This window comes from Salmo salar, chromosome 06, assembly GCF_965601325.2.
Source record: "Salmo salar chromosome 06, fSalSal1, whole genome shotgun sequence".
Classification (NCBI taxonomy): domain Eukaryota; kingdom Metazoa; phylum Chordata; class Actinopteri; order Salmoniformes; family Salmonidae; genus Salmo; species Salmo salar.
Window position 1 is genome coordinate 79,561,113 of NC_138296.1, and position 16,501 is coordinate 79,577,613.

At 42.8% G+C, this 16,501-nt stretch overlaps 1 protein-coding gene across 6 annotated transcripts; it reads right to left on the reverse strand.

Annotated features, from left to right (window-relative positions):
- Positions 1-12,385: 12,385 nt before the first annotated feature.
- Positions 12,386-15,514, reverse strand: LOC106608083 (ADP-ribosylation factor 6). Of its 6 annotated transcripts, none has more exons than XM_045721015.2 (3): positions 15,300-15,514; positions 14,834-15,127; positions 12,386-14,362 (listed from the first exon to the last, which is right to left on the reverse strand). In XM_045721015.2, exon 3 carries the CDS (start codon positions 14,332-14,334, stop codon positions 13,807-13,809), a length of 528 nt encoding a protein of 175 aa, XP_045576971.1. In that variant the 5' UTR covers positions 14,335-14,362; positions 14,834-15,127; positions 15,300-15,514; the 3' UTR covers positions 12,386-13,806. The 6 variants fall into 6 exon arrangements, with proteins under 6 accessions (XP_045576971.1, XP_014061259.1, XP_045576972.1 ...); XM_014205784.3 differs by having other exon boundaries at positions 15,042-15,127; positions 15,265-15,471; XM_045721016.2 differs by having other exon boundaries at positions 15,042-15,148; positions 15,300-15,469.
- Positions 15,515-16,501: the final 987 nt, after the last annotated feature.

Here is a 16,501-nt window from a genome sequence, read left to right on the forward strand (position 1 = left end):
GTGGTTTCTATATGTTTGATACTGTTCCATTTATTCCATTCCAGCCATTACAATGAGCCGTCCTCCAATAGCTCCCCCCACCAGCCTCCTCTGCCTGAGTATAACAATCTGTGTCTGGACCGCACAGCAGCCTTTTTCACTCATTCTTTCGTTAGCATTGGATTGGTTGAATGCTTTATACTGTATCCTATAGGTGGAGGGAACAACTGCAGACATCAGGAAGGAGGAGACTCAAGATTGGAATCTGCATAGAGGAACATAAAACACATAATTCCTTTTATATTTGGGAACTGTTACAGCACTTTTCAAAAACACATCCATTCTTTCTCCCTTCCCTGGAAGTAATCAATAAGCAATCAGCATGATTGGATAAGCCTTGCTTTCACCTAACCAATCGTGATCAGTGACTCCAAGTAATCTAGAAAGGAAGGATGCATTAAAAAAATGAACAGGGCTTGATTCCACTCATATTTATTTAGGTCTAGCAGCTCGCATCACATCCTGTTTAAGAGGGTATGAACACGCATCCCTCCCACAAAACACTGCTGCCAGATGCACTAGGCCCTCAAGGCCCTATAGAAGTGTTAGCATGTGGAAAAAAGCAGAGGGAAAAGCTCTCTGTGACATTTTCTAAAGAGGCTGGTTGCAGCCTCAAGGCTGAGCGACATTGTTGAAGCACAGCATGGCTGTTTTATAGAGCAGTGTAAAGCATCCACAGCTGACCAGACAGTGTGTGTGTGTATGTGTGTGTCTCATTAGACTAAAGTGGTTTCCTCTCCCATCAGCATTCATATGAAGGCACACTGGGTATATGTGAAATCTTTCTTCTCCCTCTTGACTATATTGTAAGATTCCATGCTCAAGTGTAAGGATAAATTAAAGGAGATAGGAAGCTATTTTGAGTACTGAGATGCATCCTGGGTGATGTCACACCTGAACAGGATGGCAGGTGAGTAGAAGGGGCAGATAATTACTACTCATTGATCAGAATACCTGAAAGTTCTACAGCTGCGCCATCGATTGGAAAGCTGCCACGGTCATCCCCATCTTCAAAGGGGGAGACATTCTAGACCCAAACTGCTACAGACCTATATCTATCCTACCCTGCCTTTCTAAGGTCTTCGAAAGCCAAGTTAACAAACACATTACCGACCATTTCGAATCCCACCGAACCTCCTCCTCTATGCAATCTGGTTTCCGAGCTGGTCATGGGTGCACCTCAGCCACGCTCAAGGTCCTAAACGATATCATAACCGCCATCGATAAGAGACAATACTGTGCAGCTGTATTCATCGACCTGGCCAAGACTTTTGACTCTGTCAATCAGCACATTCTTATCGGCAGACTCAACAGCCTTGGTTTCTCAAATGACTGCCTCACCTGGTTCTCAGACAGAGTTCAGTGTGTCAAATCGGAGGGCCTGTTGTCCGGACCTCTGGCAGTCTCTATGGGGGTGCCACAGGGTTCAATTCTCGGGCCGACTCTGTTCCCTGTATACATCAATGATGTCACTCTTGCTGCTGGTGATTCTCTGATCCACCTCTACGCAGACAACACCATTCTGTATACTTCTGGCCCTTCTTTGGAAACTGTGTTAACTAATCTCCAGACGAGCTTCAATGCCATACAACTCTCCTTCCGTGGTCTCCAACTGCTCTTAAATGCAAGTAAAACTAATTGCATGCTCTTCAACCGATCGCTGCCCACACCTGCCCACCCGTCCAGCATCACTACTCTGGACAGTTCTGACTTAGAATATGTGGACAACTATAAATACCTAGGTGTCTGGTTAGACTGTAAACTCTCCTTCCAGACTCACATTAAGCATCTCCAATCCAAAATTAAATCTAGAATCAGCTTCCTATTTCGCAACAAAGTATCCTTCACTCATGCTGCCAAACATTCCCTCGTAAAACTGACTATCCTACCAATCCTTGACTTCGGCAATGTCATTTACAAAATAGCCTCCAACACTCTACTCAGCAAATTGGATGCAGTCTATCACAGTGCCATCCGTTTTGTCACCAAAGCCCCATATACTATCCACTACTGTGACTTGTATGCTCTCGTTGACTGGCCCTCGCTTCATATTTGTTGCCAAACCCACTGGCTCCAGGTCATCTATAAGTCTTTGCTAGGTAAAGCCCCACCTTATCTCAGCTCAGCTCAATGGTCACCATAGTAGCACCTACCTGTAGCACGCACTCCAGCAGGTATATTTCACTGGTCACCCCCAAAGCCAATTCCTCCTTTCCTTACAGTCCTCTGACGCCAATGACTGGAACGAACTGCAAAAATCACTTCAGCTGGAGACTCATATCTCCCTCACTAACTTTAACCATCAGCTGTCAGAGCAGCTCACAGATCACTGCACATAGCCCATCTGTAAATAGCCCATCCAACTACCTCATCCCCATGCTGTTATTTATTTTATTTATTTTGCTCCTTTGCACCCCAGTATCTCTACTTGCACACCCATCTTCTGCACATCTATCACTCCAGTGTTTAATTGCTATATTGTAATTATTTCACCACTATGGCCTATTTATTGCCATAGTAGTCGATGTCACCAGCCTTCTAGCCATCGCCGATCCACTTTTCATTTTCCATTTGTTTTGTCTTTGTCTTACACACCTGGTTTCAATCCCCCAATTACTTGTTCATTTTTTAACCCTCTGTTCCCCCATGTTTATTTGTGAGTAATTGTTTGTCTTGTATACGGTCCGTTATTGTGGGCTCGGTATATTGTGTGGTATTTCTATATACTTGAGTAAATACATTGATTACTCATATCTGCTGTCCTGCGCCTGACTCTCTACACCAGCTACACACAGGCCGATTACACCGCCAGATCAGATGCAGTAGGGATGACCAGAGCTTTTCGTGAATTAGACCATTTTCTTTTTGGTGTCAGGGAAAATGTATAGAGTAAAAAGTACATTATTTTCTTTAGGAATGTAGTGACGTAAAAGCAAAAGTTGTCAAAAATATAAATAGTAAAGTACAGATACCCCCAAAAAAGACTTAAGTAGAACTCTAAAGTATTTTTACTTAAGTACTTTACACGACTGGTAAATCAGGCCTACTACTGTGGTGTCTTCTGCAAACTTGATGATTGAGTTGGAGGTGTGCGTGGCCATGCAGCCGTCGGTGAACAGGGAGTACAGGAGGGGGCTGAGCACACACCCTTGTGGGGCCCCTGTGTTGAGGATCAGCTTTGTGGGGGTGTTGTTTCCTACCTTCACCACCTGGGGGCAGCCTGTCAGGAAGTCCAGGACAGGTAAGGTGGGGGTGATATGATCCTTAACTATCCTCTCAATGCACAGTTTGTTGTTTTGAAAGTTTTCAATGTCTCTGAAAAAGTGTTCTATTTAAAAAGTTTGGTTACTAGCTACCTTTAGAATTTTGATCCCGTGATGCGATTACCATCAGTTGCTGGGACCACTAATATCTGTCCAGGGATCCTGCAAACCAAAAGTCTGAAGAGCTGCTTGGCGAAACAGCTAGCCTACCAAGCTAGCAAGGTTTCCTGAAAGCTTGAACACAGCACGCAACGCGGTTAGACCTTTTGGCTGGGACCGCAGATTGTCCCTGGCTTGTGGCTGTCTAAATCCCTGCTGTTTGTTTTGGTTTCCATTGGCCCTGTAACCTGCCCTGTCTGGAACTGCATGGAGTACCAGCGTTGGCATACATTCCTACCATGACATCCAAAACCAAAGCTGGTGGCAGTAACGGAGAAGATAGTGTTTCTCTATCACAGGTGAATGATCTTTTAATCAACAAAAAGGGTTCTACAAGCAGTTGTTACTACAGCTTCGTCCCAATAATGATTGACTCAACTAGCAAAAGAATGGACAATCTGAGTCGAGATGTCCAGGACCTTAAGAACAGTTTACAGTTCTCCCAACGAGAGGTGGATGTCCTGAAAGAGACTTGCAGCAAGATGACAACAAACTGTAAGTCCACGCGAGATGACATAAGCACTGTCTGTGAATCATTATTAACAAAGACTGGGAAAACAGACTATCTAGAGCCCTCAAACTCAACTCTGGACCTCAAAGCCAGTTCCACTGTGTTTTTTCATTGTTCCCCTCCCACTAATCAGGGACTGATTTAGACCTGGCTCTGATTAATGATCAGGTAGAACAGAAAACCAGCAGGCTCCGGAACTTGTAGGGTAAGAGTTGAATACCCCTGATCAGGAGGGACAATCCATGAGGAATAACATCGTTGTGGATGGCATACCAGTCTTCGAGAACTGAGCCGAGTCTAAAAAGAAGGTAAGAAAAAGGATCACTGAAAAGCTGCAGATGGATCATAGGAGATTGAGGTGGAGCCACGCCCACAGGTCTGGAAAACCTGTAACCAGCCCAGGTGACAGACCCAGGCCGATAGTGACCAAGTTCCTCAGGTTTAAGGGTAATAGAAAATATATCTGTTCCGGAAAGCGTGTACAAGAGTGTACAAGAGATCCTACAAAACGTTTTGTACTGATTCCTATGTTGAAGATGCAAAAAATTTTTGTTGGTCTGATGTGTGTAATGAGGAGCATCTAGACGCTGTACTTGATGTATTTATTAAATTGTTTCTTCCAGTTATTAATAAGCATGAACCTATTAAGAAACAAACTGTTAGAACTGTTAAGGACCTGTGTATTGATGTGGAATTGAAAAGCTGTATGGTGGGACAAGGCAAACGAAGTGGTGAATAAGTCTGGCTGCACATCTGATTGGCAAACTTACTGTGAATTGAGACATTATGTGACTAAATTAAACAAAATAAATTGTGTTATGAAACCAAGATAAATGACAAAGTATACTTTAACTAAAATTATGGGCAGTAAGGCTAATTCATCTCCATCTTTCATTGAATCAGATGGCTCATTTATCACAAAGCCTTTTGATGTTGCCAATTAATTTAATGACTATTTCATTAGCAAAGTAGGCAAACTTAGGTATGAAATGCCAACAACAAATTGTGAGCCATCATTTTCATGCATGAAATGTCCTCAGACCTGGAGGGAAGCCAAAGTCATTCCGCTACCCATGAATGGTAAAGCACCCTTTAAAGGTTCTAACAGCCAACCAATCAGCTTGCTGCCGACTCTTAGCACACTTTTGGGAAAAAATGGTGTTTGACCAGATACAGAACAATGCTATTTCTCTGTAAACAAATGAATAAAAGACTTTCAGCATGCTTATATGGAAGGGCAATCAGCATGATCTGCACTGTCACAAATGATTGGTCTAAATACATTTATAATAAGAAGATTGTGGAAGCTATACTGTTAGATTTCAGTGCAGCCTTTGATATTATTGAGCAAAACTGATTGCCGAAAACGTTTTTTCAACCTTTTCCATATCGTGGATTCAGAGCCATCTACACTGAACAAAAATATAAACGCAACATGCAACAATTTCAAAGATTTTATTGAGTTACAGTTTATATAAGGAAATCAGTCAATTAAATTAATTAGGCCCTAATCTATGGATTTCACATGAATGGGAATACAGATATGCATCTGTTGGTCACAGATACCTTGAAAAACAAGGTAGGGCCGTGGATCAGAAAACCATTCAGTATCTGGTGTGACCACCATTTGCATCATGCAGCGTGACACATCTCCTTCGCAGAGAGTTGATCAGTCTGTTGATTGTGGCCTGTGGAATGTTGTCCCACTCCTTTTCAATGGCTGTGCGAAGTTGCTGGATATTGGCGGAAACTGGAACACGCTGTTGTCCATGTTGATCCAGAGCAATCACACATACTCAATGGGTGACATGTCTGGTGAGTATGCAGGCCATGGAAGAACTGGGACATTTTCAGCTTCCAGGAATTGTGTACAGATCCTTGAGACATGGGGCCGGCATCTCCAGCGTGCCAGTGGCCATCGAAGGTGAGCATTTGCCCACTGATATCGGTTACGATGCCGAACTGCAGTCAGGTCAAGAACATGGTGAGGACGACGAGCACGCAGATGAGCTTCCCTGAGACGGTTTTTGACTGTTTGTGCAGAAATTCTTTGGTTGTGCAAATCCACAATTTCATCAGCTGTCCGGGTGGCTGGTCTCAGACAATCCAGCAGGTGAAGAAGCTGGATGTGGAGGTCCTGGGCTGGCGTGGTCTCTAAAACAACATTGGATGTGGCTTATGATAGAGAAATTAACATTCAATTATCTAGCAACAGTTCTGGAGACATTCCTGCAGTCAGCAAGTCAACTGCACGCTCCCTCAAAACTTGAGACATCTGTGGCATTGTGTTGTGTGACAACTACATTTTAGTAGCCTTATATTGTCCAAGTACAAGGTGCACCTGTGTAATGATTATGCTGTTTAATCAGCTTCTTGATATGCCACACCTGTCAGGTGGATGGATTATTCTGGCAAATGGGAAATGCTCACTAACAAAATAAACAAATTTGTGCACAACATTTGAGAGAAATAAGCTTTGTTTGCATATGAAACATTTTTGGAATCTTTTATTTCAGCTCATGAAACATGGGACTAACACTGTACATGTTGCGTTTATATTTTTGTTAAGTATAATAGAACACAGTGTTTTCTTTAATAATGGAAGCTCCTCTAATGCTAAACATGTAAATTGTGGTATACCGCAGGGCAGCTCTCATGACCATGTACTCTTTTCTATTTTTACTAATGACCTGCCACTGGCATTAAAACAAAGCCTGTGTGTCTATGTATGCTGAGTATTCAACCCTATACGCGTCAGCAACCACAGCTATTAAAACCACTGCCACCCTAAACAAAGAGTTGCATTCAGTTTTAGAATGGGTGGCCAGTAATAAACCAGTCCTGAACCTCTAAAACTAAGAGCATTTTATTTGGTACCGTACAAATCATCCCCTAAGTTCTAGACCTCAGCTGAATCTGATAATGAATAATGTCGCTATTGAGCAAGTTAATGAGACTAAATTACTTAGTGTTACCTTGGATTGTAAACTGTCATGGTCAAAACCATATTGATTCAATGGTTATAAAGACAAAGCAAGTCCTGCAGGCTATAGTTTTAGTTTCTGATCTTGATTATTGCCCAGTCATATGGTTAGGTGCTGCAAAGAAGGACCTAGAAAAACTGCAGCTGGCCCAGAACAGAACGACATGTCTTGCTCTTCACTGTAATCAGAGGGCAAATATCAATACTATGCATGCCAGTCTCTTTTGGCTAAAAGTAGAGCAGAGACTGACTCCATCACTTCTTTTTATAAGAAACGTGTTGAAAATTCAATTTTTTTGCATAGTCATCTTACACACAGCTCACACACACACACAGCTCACACACACACACACACACACACCCACACGCCACCAGGGGTCATTTCAGTCCCCAAATCCAGAAAAGAATCTAGAAAACGTGCAGTATTATATAGACCTATGATTGCATAGAACTCCCTTCTACAGTGAGGGAAAAAAGTATTTGATCCCCTGATGATTTTGTACGTTTGCCCACTGACAAAGAAATGATCAGTCTATCATTTTAATGGTAGGTTTATTTGAACAGTGAGAGACAGAATAACAACAACAAAAAAATCCAGAAAAACGCATGTCAAAAATGTTCTAAAATGATTTGCATTTTAATGAGGGAAATAAGTATTTGACCCCTCTGCAAAACATGACTTAGTACTTGGTGGCAAAACCCTTGTTGGCAATCACAGAGGTCAGACGTTTCTTCTAGTTGGCCACCAGGTTTGCACACATCTCAGGAGGGATTTTGTCCCACTCCTCTTTGCAGATCTTCTCCAAGTCATTAAGGTTTCGAGGCTGACATTTGGCAACTCGAACCTTCAGCTCCCTCCACAGATTTTCTATGGGATTAAGGTCTGGAGACTGGCTAGGTCACTCCAGGACCTTAATGTGCTTCTTCTTGACCTACTCCTTTGTTGCCTTGGCCGTGTGTTTTGGGTCATTGTCATGCTGGAATGTTCATTGGCAAACTTCAGACGGGCATGTATATGTGCTTTCTTGAGCAGGGGGACCTTGCGGGCGCTGCAGGATTTCAGTCCTTCACGGCGTAGTGTGTTACCAATTGTTTTCTTGGTGACTATGGTTCCAGCTGCCTTGAGATCATTGACAAGATCCTCCCGTGTAGTTCTGGGCTGATTCCTCACCGTTCTCATGATCATTGCAACTCCACGAGGTGAGATCTTGCATGGAGCCCCAGGCCGAGGGAGATTGACAGTTCTTTTGTGTTTCTTCCATTTGCGAATAATCGCACCAACTGTTGTCACCTTCTCACCAAGCTGCTTGGCGGTGGTCTTGTAGCCCATTCCAGCCTTGTGTAGGTCTACAATCTTGTTCCTGACATTCTTGGAGAGCTCTTTGGTCTTGGCCATGGTGGGAGTTTGGAATCTGATTGATTGATTGCTTCTGTGGACAGGTGTCTTTTATACAGGTAACAAACTGAGATTAGGGGCACTCCCTTTAAGAGTGTGCTCCCAATCTCAGCTCGTTACCTGTATAAAAGACACCTGGGAGACAGAAATCTTTCTGATTGAGAGGGGGGTCAAATACTTATTTCCCTCATTAAAATGCAAATCAATTTATAACATTTTTGACATGCGTTTTTTTGTTGTTATTCTGTCTCTCACTGTTCAAATAAACCTACCATTAAAATTATAGACTGATAATTTCTTTGTCAGTGGGCAAACGTACAAAATCAGCAGGGGATCAAATACTTTTTTGCGCAGTGCACACTGACACGGTCACCAGGTGTACGGTGTTTCCTCCGACACATTGGTGAGGCTGGCTTCCAGGTTAAGTGTGAATTGTGTCAAGAAGCAGTGCGGCTTGGTTGGGTTGTGTTTCGGAGGAAGCACGGCTCTCAACCTTCGCCTCTCCCGAGTCCGTACGGGAGTTGCAGCGATGAGACAAGACCAACTACCAGTTGGATATCACGAAATTGGGGAGAAAAAGGGGTAAAAAAATAAATATATAAATAAGGTGTGTCTTGTAACAACTGCTGCTATGTTAATGGTAGTGTGGCCTTCCCTGTAGCTCAGTTGGTAGAGCATGGTGTTTGCAACGCCAGGGTTGTGGGTTCGATTCCCACGGGGGGCCAGCACAGGAAAAAAAATGTATGAAATGTATGCATTCACTACTGTAAGTCGCTCTGGATAAGAGCGTCTGCTAAATGACTAAAATGTAAATGTAAATGTAGTGTTGGAGTTGGGTTAATGTGTGTATAGCTGTTTCATAGGTAGGCTTGAATGAGGCTGTCATGTGATGAACATCATTAACTCTTTTATTAGTTACCCCAGTGAACACAACAAACATCCCGTTTACCAATACTGTGTGATTGTAAATGTACTGTCCATTAATAACCAAAGTAGCATTGCATTTGGTTGTGGTGTCTATAAATAGTTATGTTTTTTTCAAGAAAGAATTGTTGTGTGTGTGGTTCAACACAGCAGTACTAAGATTAAAAGCAGGGAGGGACGCCTGAGTAAACTAAATTACAGGGAACTGGCAACAAGGTCCATTAAACATTTTTGTTTTAGTTCACGCCTCCAAAACAAACACAATAGATCGGTCCACCCCCACCCTGCAGCAGACAATGGTCCGGCTGGGGGCTAAATCCACCCAGCAAAACCCAAGCAGGTTCTCTTTGCCTTTCATTCAATCATACTAACTATATGTGCCTCTAATAACTTTCTATTCTAAACCCTTCTTTAAGAAATGAGAGGAAAGGGAGCAATTCAATAGTAGTTCCCCTAATCTTGATGTCAAAATATTAGAACCAGAAAAGCAGGGAATACAACTTCAATGTGTGTGTTTCGCAGACCTACATGTGTCTACTAACTTTAAAAAGAGGTCTTTCAGACAGACCTTCATGATAAAGTTCAGAAACTTTACACTGCAGAACACAAACTCTTTAACATGTAGCCACAGGTGAGACAGACAGCAGAGGATGTTAGCTATTGTCTATTGTACATCCGGCACAGAGTGCAGTGACAGCTGTCGAAAAGCCTCTGACACGTGTGCTTCTGAGCCTCTCTAATCAAACACTATAGGGCTGCGCCTCAAGTCTAAAATGGCTTCCTGTCCTTGGGTCCTCTCTTTCGTCTGAGCTGATTTGGAGAGAAGTGGACTGGTAAAAGCAAATACCAACACAGTGCTTTCGCATCTCATATGTTGTCAGATTATTGAAGTTGAAAGATGGTAGAGAAGGAGAGGATACAAGGAGAGTAAGCCACAACAGTCGACTGTGACGTAGCCAGAGTTCAACTCCCCTCACCGTGTATGCTGGGATCTCTAGTGTGCATACCAGGCAAATGGAGACGCTGCTTATTCAAACATTTGCCATACAGCTATCGAGAGGGACAGCAGGGGGAAGTTTTACTTTGTCTTTCTACAATGTAGTTAAGCTTACAGACAGTTGCAAAGGCATCAGCGGTGAAAGCAGGTTGATTTGGACGAGACAGCAGGCGGCTGCATTTGATCTCCCTGGTGTGGACTTGAACTACACGTCCTTGGTCCAGACAGCCTGAGTCACTCAATCCTTTCAACACAGCGACACCCAGGTCAAACTCCAAACCAACAGACACAGAACAAACAACACAGCAAACACTGCAGCCATGCCTCCATTTAATCAGGGAAGGGAGTGAGAGACAAGAGCAGGACTGACATTCCTTCACAGACTCAGGGGTGGACACTTGCTGCCTGATTAATTTGAGTGGGTAATACAAACTGCTACAAACTGTAGAGTAGAATACTACAAATATATCCAATACCCTAAACCGCTCCTTGTTTTTTTCTTTATCAGAAAGGTCACACTGAACCTCATCTAAAAGCAAAAGTGAAGCGTCACACTTGGCTGGCTGTCTTAGCACTCGGGGACGGCCGGGCCACACCCCAAACAACAATCACACTGACGTGCATGGGAGAATCGCAATTTCATACTCCTCGCCTCCTTCTCAAAACCCATTGGAGGAGATCGTCAGAGGGGGGACCTCTGGCTTTCTCGTCCAATGGGTTTTAAGATGGAGACGAGGAGAGCCGACAGGAGGAATATGCAATTGAGATCTTCCCTCTGTCTTCTTCTAGCATTTTCTGATTTCAGTCGCTGATGTCACACCAATAATTCACCCTGCCTCTCCATCTGTCAGAAGATTAACTTGCCCATAGACACTGATCTAAGATCAGTTTTGCAGTCCCCCACTCTAATGGTTAAGGAGCAGTAAACTCAAATCAAATCAAACTTTATTTGCCACATGAGCCGAATACAACAAGTGTAGACTTCACCGTGAAATGCTTACTTACAAGCCCTTAATGAACTGTGCAGTTCAAAAAGAAAATATTTACCAAGTAGGCTAAAATAAAAAGTAATAATAAAAAGTAACACAATAAGAATAACAATAACTGATACTAGATCAGGGCGAGTTGCCAGCCAGGCTGGTTGGGGCCTTTTGTGCGGCTGACACCCTATTCCCTATACAGGTCACACAAGCATGAAGGATGACATCACCCTCCAGCCCAGTCGCCAAGCAAGTTCTCATTGGTGTGAACTGAAATGCATTACAGTACACTTGCCAACAGATTTGCCAATACAGTAACTTACTTTGAGCAACTATGAGAATGATCAAATGTGACTGACTTTTTCCCCCCTTGCCTTATGTATTATTTAAATCTGTGGATCCATATAGTTATACAGGTCAACATACATACTCAAACACACTGAGTTGTTTGTTTTTGAGGACAAAGCTTTGTTTGATTGACCCACATCAATCAGATTATCTATTCGCTATGTACACAAGTGTCAGTGAGTTTCATAGTCGATGTCTCTCAACTGTGGCCATTTGAGGGTAATCCCCTAAGTGGTGGGGTTCAATATATCAATCTGCCAGCAGTCTCCTATGTTCTCAAACCAACACCAACTTTAGGACTCACTTTGCTTAAAACTTCAAGTTTGACAAAGGATGAAGAAACAGAGTTCCAAAACAGAACCCCTTACAAATTCACAAAAGAACAACGGCTTGGACATGATTTGCTTACACGTCCCTAAATGTCAAAAAAAGCACTTTGGGTTGAATACACGAGACTCCTACTACAGTATTCTAATGATGGACTAAGAAATACATAGAGGTCTTGAGGTAGGCCTGGAAAGTTTGACCTAAGCTACCTGCCAATCACTACCCTGAAACCAGAGATCTTACCATCACTTATTCACAGCCGGTGACTCACGAGCACAACGGAAACACACCAAACTGACTTCACAGTTCACACATCAACTTTTTTCCCCCCTTCTAACTCTTATAAACGCCCAATTTCATTTCCTCTTTCGTGACATTTCAAATCCTTTAGGCAAGTACATGCTCATTGATAATGTGAAATGTTGCAGGGTTCATATTGAAAAATCTCCACTTCCATGTTGATCTGGATACATATTTTTATTATTTCATCAGCATAGCAAATGGAACAAAAATAATAAAACAAAGCATTTTCATATCTATAACTTATGAACAGAACATGTAGTCTTGTCTGACTGCATGAAGAGCTGTACAACTGATGTGAATGGATTAAACGAACTGAGCAGGAGGCCCCATTTACCGGAGAGCAGAGCACCATGAAAGTGGTGTTGGGTTGAAAAGTAAACACTTGCTTACTTGGGCCCAAGAGTCAGTCAGAGAGTCAAGTGCGCACTTTTAGTCAAGGGGCCCTATAGTATTGTGTTTCCCCCACCCCCTTGTGGATAGGGTAGTCATTCCTTACACCCTTGTGGATAGGGTAGTCCCCCCACCCCCTTGTGGATAGGGTAGTCATTCCCACCCCTAGTGAAGACTTAGCTATGAGGGTGCTTTCCACCACGCCATCGGTCTTTCTGTTGGTGCACCTGTAACTCAGGGCTTCCCAAAAGGCAGCCGGAACTACAAATACTCAACTGGAAATGGAAGCGCTTGGAAGATTAGAGGCAAAAAGAGATCAGTGGTAACAGACTCTGACCCGAAACAGAACAAAAATACAATGACATCCATCCATGTCGCAGTGTCCATAGTGTCTTCTCAGAAAACCTCCCTAGCAGACATGGGATGGAATCACTGTTTAAGGAATTAAGTACTAACACATTTTCCTCAATCATCTCAACAATTTTGTACAATCAATCAAAAGTGAAAACAGTACTTCTTCATGAGGTCCTTACATGTCCGTAATACACATTCTTAACTCTTTAAAAACCATGGTGGCAGTTTGGAACCATGAGAACTGATATTCTGAATCTGCCCCTTGGTTTCCGGTGCAGATATGAGCGGGTAACGTCCACACAGGGGCATTGGCCTTTCCCATCCTTTGGGTGGAAATTGGGTCATGAGAATACTGTATGAAAACTGAATAGAAGGCTGTCTGTAATGTATCTATAACTGAGGGACAAAAAAATAGCACACCCTAACCCTGCCACCGCAGAAATAAATCATACAAGAGAAAAAAAATGTTATCTGCATCTTTCAGAGCTTCTGAAAATAATATTTTGTGAATTATTAAGTGATTAGACTGTGAGTGAAGTATACTAGAGTCAAAGCGAACAAAAAAAATGAAAGAAAAGCCAGCCAAAAAGAATTGTATTTTGTTTATAAAAAACATGGGTTATAGGGGCGTCATTCACCATAATCAAAATAAAAAAAATGGAGGATTATAATCAAACTTCTCTTTTATATAGGCCTACTCATCTGAGAAGTCATGTTATTCATTCATTGCCTCAGGTTGTCATTTTTTTCCCATCTGTTGTTCATTTCACTTCTTCTCTTTTGCTTGTTATTGTAACTAAACAGTCCAGGCTGAGCGTAGAAGTGATGAACATTAAGATTTGTAATTTGAGGTGAGCCAGGTGAGACCCTCGTATAGTCCATCACCGGTGGAAGCACACGAGGGCTGAACGTACCAATTCCTATCTCTGATCCGGGTCAGGCCCAGCTTCTCCTGGATCTCGTGGGGCTTCATGGCGTCGGGCAGGTCCTGCTTATTGGCAAAGATCAGGATGATGGCATCCCGCATCTCCCGGTCGTTGATAATCCGGTGGAGCTCCTGGCGGGCCTCGTCTATCCGGTCCCTGTCGGCGCAGTCCACCACAAAGATGAGGCCCTGGGTGCCAGTGTAGTAGTGCCTCCACAGCGGCCGGATCTTGTCCTGGCCCCCCACATCCCACACGTTGAACTTAACGTTCTTGTAGGTGACTGTCTCGACGTTGAAGCCGACTGTTGGGATGGTGGTGACAGACTGGCCCAGCTTCAGTTTGTAGAGGATGGTGGTCTTGCCAGCAGCATCAAGTCCAAGCATCAATATCCTCATCTCCTTGTTGCCAAAGATCTTCGAGAGCATTTTCCCCATCTTGTAGGCTGTGCATAAATATTACTTCCTTGGGGGGGAAAAAGTAAATTACTTCCCTATGATTTCAAGAGAGCAGAAATGGTTCTTAAAAATCAGACATAACAGATTTTTGTTTCTAATGCTGTAGCAGGTTGCCTGACAGCATAAATCCACGTGACAGTCTATCAGTGGTGGATTGACAAGTATAAATTAAGGTAGCAGTAACAAAAGTTAGTTCCAGATAACGTTTCACGGTCAGTCAATGGAAAATGATCCACTGAAAGATACAAATATCCCGTTACACTAACAGCTGTCAAAAATAGCTGGGTGCTAGCCTATTCGAGAGGATTCAAAGGGAAATTTAAGTGCTCGAAAATTGGGCGTCTCAGTGCACGGGAGAGGGTGGGGAAATATTTTCGTAATCCACAACACTCCGATTCAAACACTGTCTCTTTGATTAAAACGATTAGTGCACCGTCATCTTTAAATCCCAATGTCAGTTCCCGGTGCGTAGGCCTACCTTTGTGTTTTTAATAATGTAGACAGAGGAATACAAAAAAATATATAGCCTAATAGTTGCGTTTAAGAAATTAGGCCCTCTCAAAAGCCCGTGGTAAATCCGACTTCCTCCTTGTCTGCCGGCTGTCCACTTGCCCTTATTCCAATCGGCGGATTCAAAAGAACGATTCTATTCGGTAGTTCATTGTAACAGAGACAGATAAGATTACCCCCGGTCGTATCTTCGCCGAGACATCCAGGTCTAGAATGCTCAAAAGGTCATTGATTCCTCCGACTTTCAGCTCTTCCTCTCTCTCTGTAACACAGGAGCGGAGCGCTTCAGAAAAGGGAGGGGTGTCAGACAGACAGAGCACAACTTTAATCGGCTACCCTTCTGTCTAAAGCGCATTATTCTAGGCTGAAAATAGCGCGTAATATAAATCAAAAGCTTACACAAAAAGAGCCACGTTGGAAAATGCGATAGGTACCTGCAACTTCGGCAACCCCCGGTCCCCAGGTTGGTTATCCCCGCTCTTGCCTCTCTACCTCTCTACAATCGCTCAGTCACAGTGGTGGCAGTGCTGTGTTACCGGAAAAGGTGCGGACCTAGATCACCCGCCACTTCCTCTCGATTGCTCATGCACAGATGCACTACGCCATTTGGCATGCGCAAACGGAGAGACTCAGCAGCAAACCGATCATATGATAGTTGAAATGGACGCCATTTGAGCCCTGTGTCGCTCCGCGTTTTGTCTGTCTCGAAACTAAATAAAAAATGATGTAGTTGCTTTGGTATAATTTAGGGATATCTCGTGTGTAATGATAGAAAACAACACGTTTTAAAATAGTCTTGTGATTCTATGTTTCTGTGTTTTACACATCGAGAAACTGATCTCCCTATTGATTACGTCATTTTCATTGTCTGCTCATTATATGACGTCGTGATTGTTCATTGGATGTAATGTGAGAATTTGCAATGCCCAGATTGAGCGAATGCAGGTAATTTTTCCATCTGTAAACTTGTTTTTAAATACTGTATTTGAGCCCTTCCTTTTGCAACAGCAACTGCATCAATAATAAGGCAACAATAAACAAAATAGTATGCCATATATATCACGGGCGGCTGGTGGCACCTTAATTGGGGAGGACGGGCTCCTAGTAATGGCAGGAATGGAATCAATGGAATGGTATCAAGCGCATTAAACGCATGGTTCCATGTATTTAAAACCATTCCGTTCTCTCCATTCCAGCCATTATTAGCCATCATCCCCTCACCAGCCTCCTGTGAATTAGAATTTTCTTAACATTACAGTACAAACAGACAACTTGTGGATATGAGATACATTTAGTATTTGGTTCATAAAGCCTTTAGAATTATTTTTAATCATGATCAGAATCAGAATCCATTTTATTCACCAAGTACATTTACACATACCGTACTCAGAATTGTACTTAGTGATATGGTGCTGCTAGTGATAGACTAAGAGACAGAATACAGACAGCAGAGTTTAAACAAAGTTTACATACATTATATACAACTAGCTAGAGTGAGCATAGAGCTATAAGAATTAGCAGATATACAAATATACAGTGGGTATACAGTTGATATACAGTAGATGTACAAATTTACAGTATCAGTATGAATCAGTGGAGGCTGCTGAGGGGAGGATGGCCATTACCATGAGCCCAT

Bases quoted from the DNA above. Each gene is read 5' to 3' on its own strand.
- LOC106608083 (XM_045721015.2), bottom strand. From the start codon at position 14,334: ATGGGGAAAATGCTCTCGAAGATCTTTGGCAACAAGGAGATGAGGATA.